The sequence below is a fragment of the Schistocerca gregaria genome, chromosome 1 (assembly GCF_023897955.1).
Source record: "Schistocerca gregaria isolate iqSchGreg1 chromosome 1, iqSchGreg1.2, whole genome shotgun sequence".
Classification (NCBI taxonomy): domain Eukaryota; kingdom Metazoa; phylum Arthropoda; class Insecta; order Orthoptera; family Acrididae; genus Schistocerca; species Schistocerca gregaria.
In genome coordinates, this window is record NC_064920.1 from 319,762,185 (window position 1) to 319,774,322 (window position 12,138).

The 12,138-nt window shown below is 42.7% G+C and overlaps 2 protein-coding genes across 10 annotated transcripts in view; one reads left to right on the forward strand and one right to left on the reverse strand.

Annotated features, from left to right (window-relative positions):
- Positions 1-12,138, forward strand: part of LOC126343484 (COMM domain-containing protein 4-like) — a 492,684-nt gene that overhangs the window by 343,868 nt on the left and 136,678 nt on the right. The window lies entirely within an intron of this gene.
- The window catches only part of LOC126343442 (uncharacterized), a 63,051-nt gene that overhangs the window by 25,272 nt on the left and 25,641 nt on the right, over positions 1-12,138 (reverse strand). Inside the window, exon 5 of the mRNA XM_050001938.1 lies at positions 4,524-4,685. Within this exon, the coding sequence (XP_049857895.1) occupies positions 4,524-4,685 (162 nt within the window). The remainder of the gene's footprint in view (positions 1-4,523; positions 4,686-12,138) is intronic.

The following is a 12,138-nucleotide window of genomic DNA, read 5'->3' on the forward strand; positions in this document are numbered from 1 at the left end:
AATGAGATGGTTTGAAAGCTACTTAAAAGACAGACAGCAATGTGTTGTCTGCGCAAATGAAAAATCTTCCTGGAAACATGTTTCTTCGGGAGTGCCACAAGGATCAGTCTTAGGACCACTTTTGTTTTCTTTATATGTCAACGATATTTCGTCGGTTTTGTCCTCCTGTAAACATCATTTCTATGCCGACGACCTCCAGCTCTACCTAAGCGTCAGACCTGAAGACGTAAACACTGCAATCGCTCTGATGAATGATGATCTGTCTTCAGTAGTGACATGGGCGAAAAATCTGGGGCTTAAATTAAATGCAAAAAAGACGCAAGTAATCTTAATAGCCCATCAGAAATTAATAAGTTCAGATTTCCGCCAACGGCTACCTCCTATTCTGCTCGAAGGTACTCCAATACCATATCAGAAAACAGTGAAGAACTTGGGTGTAACTTTGGACGAGCATCTCAACTGGGCGGAGAATACAGTCGCAGTGTGCCGAAAGACGTCTGCTTGTCTCTATGCTCTCAAAAAGTTTCGGAACATATTCCCACAGGACTTTAAACGCCAGCTCGTGCAAGCACTCGTTCTACCGAACCTCCACTATTGTGATGTGATTCAACAAGGCATGAGTAGTGAAAACAAAAGACGGCTAGAGCTAACCATGAATGCCTGTGTGCGTTACACCTGCAACATTCGCCGATATGATCATGTTAGTGCTTCATACTCCGAGCTAGGGTGGCTGCGGCCAGACAAACTGCGTGACTACCACACTCTATGTCTACTTCACCGACTCCTCATCGCGCAAGCACCCCAGTACCTAGCTTCAGAGATTAAAAACCTGTCATGCCATCATAATCGAAACACGAGGTCACTCTTATCTGGTATCCTAACTGTGCCCACTCACAAAACAAAAACTTTTGCAAACTCCTTCTCAGTTGCCGCTGTCCGCCTCTGGAACAAACTGCCCCTTACCTTGAGGAAAGTTCAATCTCCTGTGGCTTTTAAGAAGAAGTTGAAGCATTTCCTACTATCATCCGCATAAAATTCTCCACAAAATTAATGTGCAAGGCCAATCCTCTCATCTGTCAAATAGCAAAGCTAGCGTCTCGTATCTTGCTGCTGAGATGCCTTCCTCTTCATCTATCTCTATTAGCCACGCAGTCTCCTTTTCCTTTATATTTTCCTTAATTATGTTTCATCATGTCTCTCTATTCTTCTCCTCCCTTCACCATGAGTCTCCCTCATACTCCCTGCTGCCAGCACTCCTATCTTAAATCTTTCTCTTCAATAATGCATTTTTCGAGGTGTACCTTTCTAATTGTTTATCTCACTTTTTGTATTAGATGTAGTTTAACATGCCTACTGAAACATATGACTGTAAAATAAGTAGAAAGCCTGGTTAGATGTAAGAGAGGGCCTGATGGCCCTAATCTTGCCAGGTTAAATAAATAAATAAATAAATAAAAATAAATAAGGTCAGTATTGCCTCACGTGTTCCAACATTTCGACGGAATCCAAACTGATCCTCCCCGAGGTCCGCATCTACCAGTTTTTCCATTCGTCTGTAAAGAATTCGCGTTAGTATTTTGCAGCTGTGACTTATTAAACTGATAGTTCGGTAATTTTCACATCTGTCAGCACCTGCTTTCTTTGGGATTGGAATTATTATATTCTTCTTGAAGTCTGAGGGTATTTCGCCTGTCTCATACATCTTGCTCACCAGCTGGAAGAGTTTTGTCATGACTGGCTCTCCCAAGGCCGTCAGTAGTTCTAATGGAATGTTGTCTACTCCGGGGGCCTTGTTTCGACTCAGGTCTTTCAGTGCTCTGTCAAATTCTTCACGCAGTATCGTATCTCCCATTTCGTCTTCATCTACATCCTCTTCCATTTCCATAATATTGTCCTCAAGTACATCACCCTTGTATAAACCTTCTATATACTCCTTCCACTTTTCTGCCTTCCCTTCTTTGCTTAGAACTGGGTTGCCATCTGAGCTCTTGATATTCATACACGTGGTTCTCTTCTCTCCAAAGGTCTCTTTAATTTTCCTGTAGGCAGTATCTATCTTACCCCTAGTGAGATAAGCTTCTACATCCTTACATTTGTCCTCTAGCCATCCCTGTTTAGCCATTTTGCACTTCCTGTCGATCTCATTTTTGAGACGTTTGTATTCCTTTTTGCCTGCTTCATTTACTGCATTTTTATATTTTCTCCTTTCATCAATTAAATTCAATATTTCTTCTGTTACCCAAGGATTTCTAGCAGCCCTCGTCTTTTTACCTACTTTATCCTCTGCTGCTTTCACTACTTCATCCCTCAGAGCTACCCATTCTTCTTCTACTGTATTTCTTTCCCCTATTCCTGTCAATTGTCCCCTTATGCTCTCCCTGAAACTCTGTACAACCTCTGGTTCTTTCAGTTTATCCAGGTCCCATCTCCTTAATTTCCCACATTTTTGCAGTTTCTTCAGTTTTAATCTAGATTGTGGTCCGAGTCCACATCTGCCCCTGGAAATGTCTTACAACTTAAAACCTGGTTCCTAAATCTCTGTCTTACCATTATATAATCTATTTGATACCTTTTAGTATCTCCAGGGTTCTTCCATGTATACAACCTTCTTTCATGATTCTTAAACCAAGTGTTAGCTATGATTAAGTTGTGCTCTGTGCAAAATTCTACTAGGCGGCTTCCTCTTTCATTTCTTAGCCCCAATCCATATTCACCTACTATGTTTCCTTCTCTCCCTTTTCCTACACTCGAATTCCAGTCACTCATTACTATTAAATTTTCGTCTCCCTTCACTATCTGAACAATTTCTTTTATTTCATCGTACTTTTCTTCAATTTCTTTTTTAGTAACCGTATCCAAATTTGGTCTCGATAAAAATTCTACCACTCTTACCTCTGGAATATTCGGTCCAGACGGCACGGAAGTCTCCCTTTTATAGATCGCAAGGATACATCACGGATCGGCTATCTCCTTCATACTTATAGGGTTTAAACTGTAGTGCCTAGGTATCTATTTGCTAAAGTAGTATGATGCAATTCTCAAAGTCTAAAAAATCGGCTTTGAAAATTAGGTTTCTGATGACTGGTAACTATAAAACGTGGATTTTTTATTCGCCCGTAACTCAGCGCATAGCGTAGATATTTTGCTATCATTAAGCCGCTGGTTCGAATCACGCTAGTAGCATACTTTATTTCACCTTTTCAGAATTCCAACTTGTTAACAAATGGAAATATTAATTAAAATGTAGAATCATATTTTTTAAATTACCGGCCGTTATGTCGGTCAATACTTACACAGCAAGCAGTAAAAAAAGCGATAAGTTTGGAAAAAGAAGTCAAAATTCAAGAAAAACACATAAAAACAGAGTTTGAGAATGGCATTGTAATTCTGTCATCACGCAAAAGGCTTGGAAGGTCAAAGGAGCGTAATGTGTACGAAACAGGACAGTAAAATTAAGCAAAAACAATAACTCAAAGTTAGCGGTATTTAGCGAAACAACGCGAAATCGGCGAATTTTAGAGATACAGTTGAATTTTTAAATCTGAGAACGGCCGTTTACTAATATTCGTAACTGATAGTTATTAACTGTTAAAACTGCGCTTCGACTTCTAATCTCTCGTTTGTAATCATGAACTAACAGTTATTTTCTCACGTAACGAGCTTAGATGTGTCGAAGAAAATAGCACCGAACTTAACACATACACCACGGAATTTGGCAAAAAACAATATCAAATTTGTCAAAAAAACACCAAATTTAGCAAAATAAACAGCACCGAATTTGGCAAAATAATAGAAATGGGCAAACCTGGTAACACTGAACTTGCAAAATAGTAGCGCAAAATAGTACCGAATTTGGTAAAAGATGGACAAAAAGTAACTCCGAATTAGGCAAGAAATAACGGCAAATTTGATAAAAAAACGCCGACTTTGGCAAATAAATAACGAATTTGGCAAATAAATAACGAATTTGGCAAATAAATAACGAATTTGGCAAATAAATAACGAATTTGGCAAATAAATAACGAAGTTTGCAGAAGTATTAAATAATTTGCAAAAATAGCAATGAAGCTAGCAAAAAGCAACACTAATTTTGGCAGAAATAATACCGAATGTGACAGAAAATAACACTAAATATGGCCATAATATAAAACGAATTTTTGCCCTTTTTCATTGTAAGAAGAAGATGAGGGAACAGTAAAGTAGTAGTCTCAGCCAGCTTTCGAATTGTTGTGCTATAGAAGAATGATTAAAATTGCGTGGGTAAGGAGACTAATCAATAAAGAGATAATGAACCGAAGTCGGAAAAAATGAGCTTCGTGGCACGACCTGGCAAGGGACAAGTTGATCGTACTCATCCTGAAGCGTCAAAGAATAGTTAATTTAGTGATGGAGGGAAGTGTGTGGTGTAAACATTTTAGAGTGCGACAAAGGCTTGACTACAGTAAGCGGGTACAAGTGATGGTAGGATGCCCTGATTGTAGAGATCTGCGCAGAACAGCAGCAGCAAGACGAGCAGGACTCACCGGCGTGCGGGCTGGCGCGCTTGCCCCTGGCGGGCACGAAGGACTGCCCGCCGGACATCGAAGCCAGGTAGCTGCGCAGACCTGCGCGCCGGTCGCGGTTCGGCTCCCACTCGCCCGCCAGGCCGGCGTCTTCCTCCTCGCCCGACCCTCCAACCATTACCTCTGTGGACACAAGTGTGGCGACTTCAGAGTTAGCCACTATTCGTACTTCCGATAACTGCACATCTGTTAGTGGATGTTAATATGGAGATTGTCCACCCTTTGCCATTATGACGGCTTGAATTCTGCAGGGGTCTCTTTCAATAAGATTTCTGAGTGTCTGTGAAGGAATAGTGGCCCGTTCATCCTCAAGAGCCAAAATCAGAGTTGTTCTATTGGTTTCGAGCGCTAATAACGCCGGCGTTGAGCGCCTGTAAGTTCCATTAGGTTAGAGTCGAACTATGGGCAAGCTACTTGCTATCAGAAATGTTATTGTCCACAAACCATTGCCCCACAAATGACAAGATGCATTATCATGTTGATAGACTCAATTAGCGTCTCCAAAATGTTCCTCTTCTGTACACAGTAGATAATGCTGTAAATTGTGTTCATATCCATCCGAAATTAGCGTTTCCTTAAACGAAATAAAGGGTCCCCACATCCCCCATGAAAAGCAGCCCGTACCAAACAACCACCACCACCACCACCATAACCTCCACACTTCATTGTTGACGCTACACCTGATGGCAGGTAACGTCTTCTAGGCATTCGCCAACCCCCAGACCCTTCCACTGAGTTGTCAGATTGTGTTTTACTGGCAAGATGCGAATATTTGCTACATGCAGTTAGGTCACCATATTGTGTGCAGAGCCCAAGAACAAATAGTTTTGTGTTCTGCTGATTTTCACAAAAAGCACTGATGTTATGCTTTACATTGTTACTAATGTACTGTATATTCATGTTGCAGTATAGTATCCTTTGGTTGGGTTCACTGAAGACACAGAGCAAATGCACAATGAAAGAATCTGATACTAATTCGCTCTTTCTTTCCTCAAAAATCGTAATAATTACTAACAGATTTTTATATCTTTATGTGTTAAGGTTTATTTTCCTTTTTATTTTGTCAAAGATAAAGTCTAGAAATTACAGTTCACTATGTATTCAGGCAACAGTAATATTGGAACTTATATTGCGCAAACGTTTCTCATTATTAATTTTTCGTGGATATTACACGATTCTTTCTAATATGCTAATAAAATAAACCGCTTCATTCGCATTTAATCACGATTCTTCCAACAACATACGGGGAACTATTACTTTGATTTCACATGGGGGCACAGTAGATCATCTTTGAGAAGACCACGGTAACGTTTCAGTTCAGCCAATATTTCTTAACTGCGGAATATGAAGGAGCTGAATCGTTTTAAACAGTCACCAACTTCGGAGGAATTTTTGTTAAGCGTGAACCGTTCTAAACTGGGAATCTTATGGCAGTATCGTACAGACGAGAAGAGAATAGAAGCTCTTGGAATGTGATGTTGCAGAAGAATGCTCAATATTACATGAGTAAATTACACAACCATGAGGAAGTGTGGAATCAAGAAGGCAAGAAAAAAGCTTTAGGGTATATCTTGACTAGAGGAATAAAGAGGGTAAAACTCATGTTGCGGCACCAAGTAATGGGCAGTTTTGGTTTAGGTCCCAGTAATTACGCAGAGATGAAAACATTTGCACAGTATACAGTAGGGTGGAGAGATCCGTCCAACCAACCATCGGACTGATGACTACGGAAATCACGGTGTATCCATTTGAACGTAACACACACACACACACACACACACACACACACACACACACACAAAAGCACGCGGGCGCTTGCGACTAAAAACTGATCAAACTATTCCACGGATGAACGTAACACATTATTGGTCACCTGTGTGCTAGGTAAACAGCTTCCCAACTTTCGCTCATATATTGTGGAGATGAATCTAGTTCAGCTGCCAATATCGGGTGTTCCACGATATCGATTAAAGAAGGAAACTTGTATCTCATGTAACAGAAGTGTGTTCTTGGCAATGAACGCAGATCCTTGTTGTGTTCTACTTAGAGAGAGATCGCTGTTCGGGTAACCAATGCAAATTCGGCAGTACAAAATAGTTATATGTAGTTGATATTATTCGAGCTTATTGGTTTCCAACTAGGGGGTTATTACCCCCACAAACTAAATGCTTTTTGAAAAGTCGTTACTATTAACAGTATTTTGTAAGAGTGTAACACTAATTCCATAAGTTACCAAAAATTGTTTTCTTTCATACACCACTACTAACGTGTGACACAATGTGGTGGTAGTTACAGTTTGTGAAGCGGGTATGAACATCTTCCTCACATAGACCACCCACAACACACGAACTTTGTACTTTGTACCAAGCATCTATGAAACTAAAATTTGAGCTACGTATATCACATATTCGCAAATATCTCATGGAAATACATACCCCAAGTTTTAGATAGTTCACTCAATAGACGAGAATTGCTTCATTATTCATTTGATAACAATAAACGAACACATTGACAACACAACACAGCAGTAACTATGTAATGACTGCTACTCTGTTGTAGGGCCACACATTATTATTGTTGTTGTTATAGAATAGAAATAAATAATAGAACCCAGTATGCTATGGCCGAGCGGTTCTAGGCACTTCATTCTGGAACCGCCGACCGCTACGGTGGCAGGTTAGAATCCTGCCTCGCGCATGGATATGTGTGATGTCCTTAGGTTAGTTAGGTTTAAGTAGTTCTAAGTTCTAGGGGACTGATGACCCCAGATGTTAAGTCTCATAGTTCTCAGAGCCATTTGAACCAGTATGTTGTCCTCGACGGCGAGTGGGCCCTAAAACAAAACAGACGGCGAGTGATCATCAGAGACAAGGATAACGTCAGGAGTGCTCCAGGGAAGCGTGATAAGACCGCTGTTGTTCTCTATGTACACTACAGATTTGGCGAACAAGGTAGGCAGCAATCTGCGGTTGTCTGCTGATGAGGCCGTGGTTTACGGTAAGGTGTCGAAGTTGAGTGACTGTAGGAAGATACAAGATGACTTTGACAAAAATTCCAGTTGCTGTGACGAATGGCAGCTAGCTCTAAATGTAGAAAAGTGTAAGGTAATGCGGATGACTAGGAAGATCAGACTTGTAATGTTCGGATACAGTGTTAGTAGTGACCTGCTTTTCAAATCACGTCGTTTAAGTATCTGGGCGCGACGTCGCAAAGCGATATTAGATAGAACGAGCTTGTGAGAACTGTGGTAGAAAAGGAAAATGGTCGACTTCGGGTTATTGCGAGAATTTTAGAAGAGTGGTTCACCTTTAAAGGAGACCGCATGTAGGATGCTCGTTCGACCTGTTCCTGAGTACAACTCGAGTGTTTGGGATTCTTACCAGGTGGACTGAAGGAAGAGAGCGATGCGATTGAGAGGCGGGCTGCTAAATTTGTTACCGGTAGATTCGAACAACACGTAAGTGCTACGAAGATGCTTCGGGACCTCAACTGGGAATCCCTGGAGGGAAGGTGCCGTTCTTTTCGAGAAACACTGTTGATAAAATATTGAGAACCTCCATTTGAATCTGACTGCCAAACGATTCTACTGCCGCCAACACACATTGCGCGTAAAGACGACGAAGATAAGATACGAGAAATTAGGGCTCACGCGGAATCATATAGGCGGTCGTTTTTCTCTCGCTCTGTTAGCGAATGAATCAGGAAAGGAAATGACAACTAGTAGTCGTACAGGGTACCTTCCGCCAAGCACCGTACGGTAGATGAAGATATAGATTATTATTATTATTATTATTATTATTATTAGTGGTAGTGGTATGACGCAACGCATTATAAGCATGAAGTCTTCCAATTTTTGGTAAATTAACTAAAAGTGAACAGTTTATAAAAGATCAGCAGGGGAAAATACTGGCCACCAAAGTGACAACAAAAAAGATGGAAGACGTACTTCTCACAGCTAGTCAACTAGAACCTGATACTGTTGCTGTTAAAGTCATCACCCCGTCAGTAAACATAATACAGCAAACAATAAAGAAATTAAATAATAACAATGGTTGTGATGAAGGCTAGATATACTCTGAGTTATCAAAGAATGGAAGACCACAACCTAAATGAGAGCTACAGTCTTTAATAGAAATAACTTGGAAGACAGAAATCATACCTGCAATCTGAAAAACCGTAATTATGTTCGCATTTACACTCCTGGAAATGGAAAAAAGAACACATTGACACCGGTGTGTCAGACCCACCATACTTGCTCCGGACACTGCGAGAGGGCTGTACAAGCAATGATCACACGCACGGCACAGCGGACACACCAGGAACCGCGGTGTTGGCCGTCGAATGGCGATAGCTGCGCAGCATTTGTACACCGCCGCCGTCAGTGTCAGCCAGTTTGCCGTGGCATACGGAGCTCCATCGCAGTCTTTAACACTGGTAGCATGCCGCGACAGCGTGGACGTGAACCGTATGTGCAGTTGACGGACTTTGAGCGAGGGCGTATAGTGGGCATGCGGGAGGCCGGGTGGACGTACCGCCGAATTGCTCAACACGTGGGGCGTGAGGTTTCCACAGTACATCGATGTTGTCGCCAGTGGTCGGCGGAAGGTGCACGTGCCCGTCGACCTGGGACCGGACCGCAGCGACGCACGGATGCACGCCAAGACCGTAGGATCCTACACAGTGCCGTAGGGGACCGCACCGCCACTTCCCAGCAAATTAGGGACACTGTTGGTCCTGGGGTATCGGCGAGGACCATTCGCAACCGTCTCCATGAAGCTGGGCTACGGTCCCACACACCGTTAGGCCGTCTTCCGCTCACGCCCCAACATCGTGCAGCCCGCCTCCAGTGGTGTCGCGACAGGCGTGAATGGAGGGACGAATGGAGACGTGTCGTCTTCAGCGATGAGAGTCGCTTCTGCCTTGGTGCCAATGATGGTCGTATGCGTGTTTGGCGCCGTGCAGGTGAGCGCCACAATCAGGACTGCATACGACCGAGGCACACAGGGCCAACACCCGGCATCATGGTGTGGAGAGTGATCTCCTACACTGGCCGTACATCTCTAGTGATCGTCGAGGGGATACTGAATAGTGCACGGTACATCCAAACCGTCATCGAACCCATCGTTCTACCATTCCTAGACCGGCAAGGGAACTTGCTGTTCCAACAGGACAGTGCACGTCCGCATGTATCCCGTGCCACCCAACGTGCTCTAGAAGGTGTAAGTCAACTACCCTGGCCAGCAAGATCTCTGGATCTGTCCCCCATTGAGCATGTTTGGAACTGGATGAAGCGTCGTCTCATGCGGTCTGCAAGTCCAGCACGAACGCTGGTCCGACTGAGGCGCCAGGTGGAAATGGCATGGCAAGCCGTTCCACAGGACTACATCCAGCATCTCTACGATCGTCTCCATGGGAGAATAGCAGCCTGCATAGCTGCGAAAGGTGGATATACACTGTACTAGTACCGACATTGTGCATGCTCTGTAACCTGTGTCTATGTGCCTGTGGTTCTGTCAGTGTGATCATGTGATGTATCTGACCCCAGGAATGTGTCAATAAAGTTTCCCCTTCCTGGGACAATGAATTCACGGTGTTCTTATTTCAATTTCCAGGAGTCTATTTAAAAAGAATAATCGCCTTGTGTGCGATAACTACAGAAGTATTTGTTACTAGGTGCCACTTATAAAACCATATCGATTTGCCTATTAAATAGACAGATCCCAATAACGGAAGAACTGCCAAGCAGTAGATCTGAGAGGAAGAAGAAGAACCATAACTAGGCGGCGAGATAACAGCTGGGACAAACAATGCATTCGACGGAAAGAAATGGAAGAGGCTCGCAGAGCAGATGTGTGGTCGATAAGGCCTTGCTACAGGTGAAATGAAACAAGTATTGTCGTAACTGTAAGAGATGAGTTCAACCGTATTTAACTCTTCAAATAGTTTCGGAGTAATTACAATATGTATAACTTAGAACCGAAGCAGGATTGATCTTTTTGTTTGTGAAGCCACTGCCTGGTTCAGCGATGGACGCAGAGGTTATCTACTTTTTTCGAAGTCTTCACCGCTACAGCGCAGAGATAACATGAAATCGATTACGGTCTTATGCGGAAGTTCGTGTTGTTACACGGAACTGTCGCGTTAGGCTTAACGTAGCTAAGAGAGGCTACTGGCAAAAGCAGAACAGTGAAGGAAAGTTAAAATTGATGCTAATCACTCTTGGCTCCATGTCTTGGACCGACACACCAATTGGAAAGCAAAGGCTATGGCGTTTAAGATTGTTAACAGTTCTGATCTTGAATGAATACCGAGAAAAGATCCCAAGTTAGTCTTGTCCCGACGCAACAATTTTAATCTGCGAGGAAGTTCCGTATCTGTTCAGATTTTCTTTTTTTCCAGAGCCTTGAAAGAAAGGCTCACCTCAAAAACTGAATGAATTGTAAAACAGAGAATTGATCTATAAAAACTGTTAAGTAACATTGTGTCATGTGTTTAAGGTCAAGTTACACACTTACATTGGAAATTACATCTGCAACAGAAACAACATGGAAATCACAAAAGAATTTAATCATAAACACTTCCATAAAATTCCTCTTATGTCATCAAGGGTTGGAAATGTCCACCATCTGCTGCGAGACACGTTTACTGCCACTGGAGCAAGGACTTCTGGGCAGACTGAAGAGATTCCTTCGATCTCATTGCACTTAGTGTAACAATGACATTGTTTAAATCCACTTCAGTCGTCGAAATTTGGGCACGGATGTCATCCTTGAGGTTACCTCAAAGGAAACGTCCAGCGACATCGTATAAGACGACCGTGCAGGCTGACTCATAATTCCGTCACGTTTTATCGAGCGACCAGGGAAGAACTAGGCGAGCGCTTTCCTAGACACAAGCTAGTACCGTACACATTTTGGTAAGGGACGGTGTTCAATGTCCCTCGGCTGTTATGGATTATCAGCTGCCGAATAAAGTATATTTCTTACATTCAGCTTTCTATCATTTGTAAAAATAGCTGCATGAGCAGAGGCCATTCTTTGAAAAAAGAACCTGTTGTCCCCATATCAGTCCAGAACAGAATTCTACGCGCCTTCTCCTACCCCGTTGGTCAACCATGACGCATGGCGCATGATACGGATGGAATCTGTGGGCAAAATGCCAGCAACGCTTGGCTGACTTAAGTCAGGGGCACTCACAGTTTCTCTGAAGCTCACATCTGGGCTACAACGTAGCAGCTGTCAAAACACCTATTTCGTTCGCTCCGCTCGTTGTACGCTTTCTCGTAAATCTCTGTTAGTATTCCAGTGTGCTTCCAATAGTAACTTTTTGCTATTACGCTGAATTGTCAATCTTGCTTGACACCATCTATAGGGTTAACTTCGTGCGCACTATTGAACTCTTCGCTTATTTCAGCATTGACGGTTTATGAAAGACGTTTATATTTTTAGACTAATGAGCATTCGACACACTCGAACAACACAGAACGAAAGCTACATTTCCTCTACGCCCCTTTTATACGGGTTTCACAGCGGTAAGTTACTCTGTTTCCTCCATATCCGACGTGAAGTATTCCCAT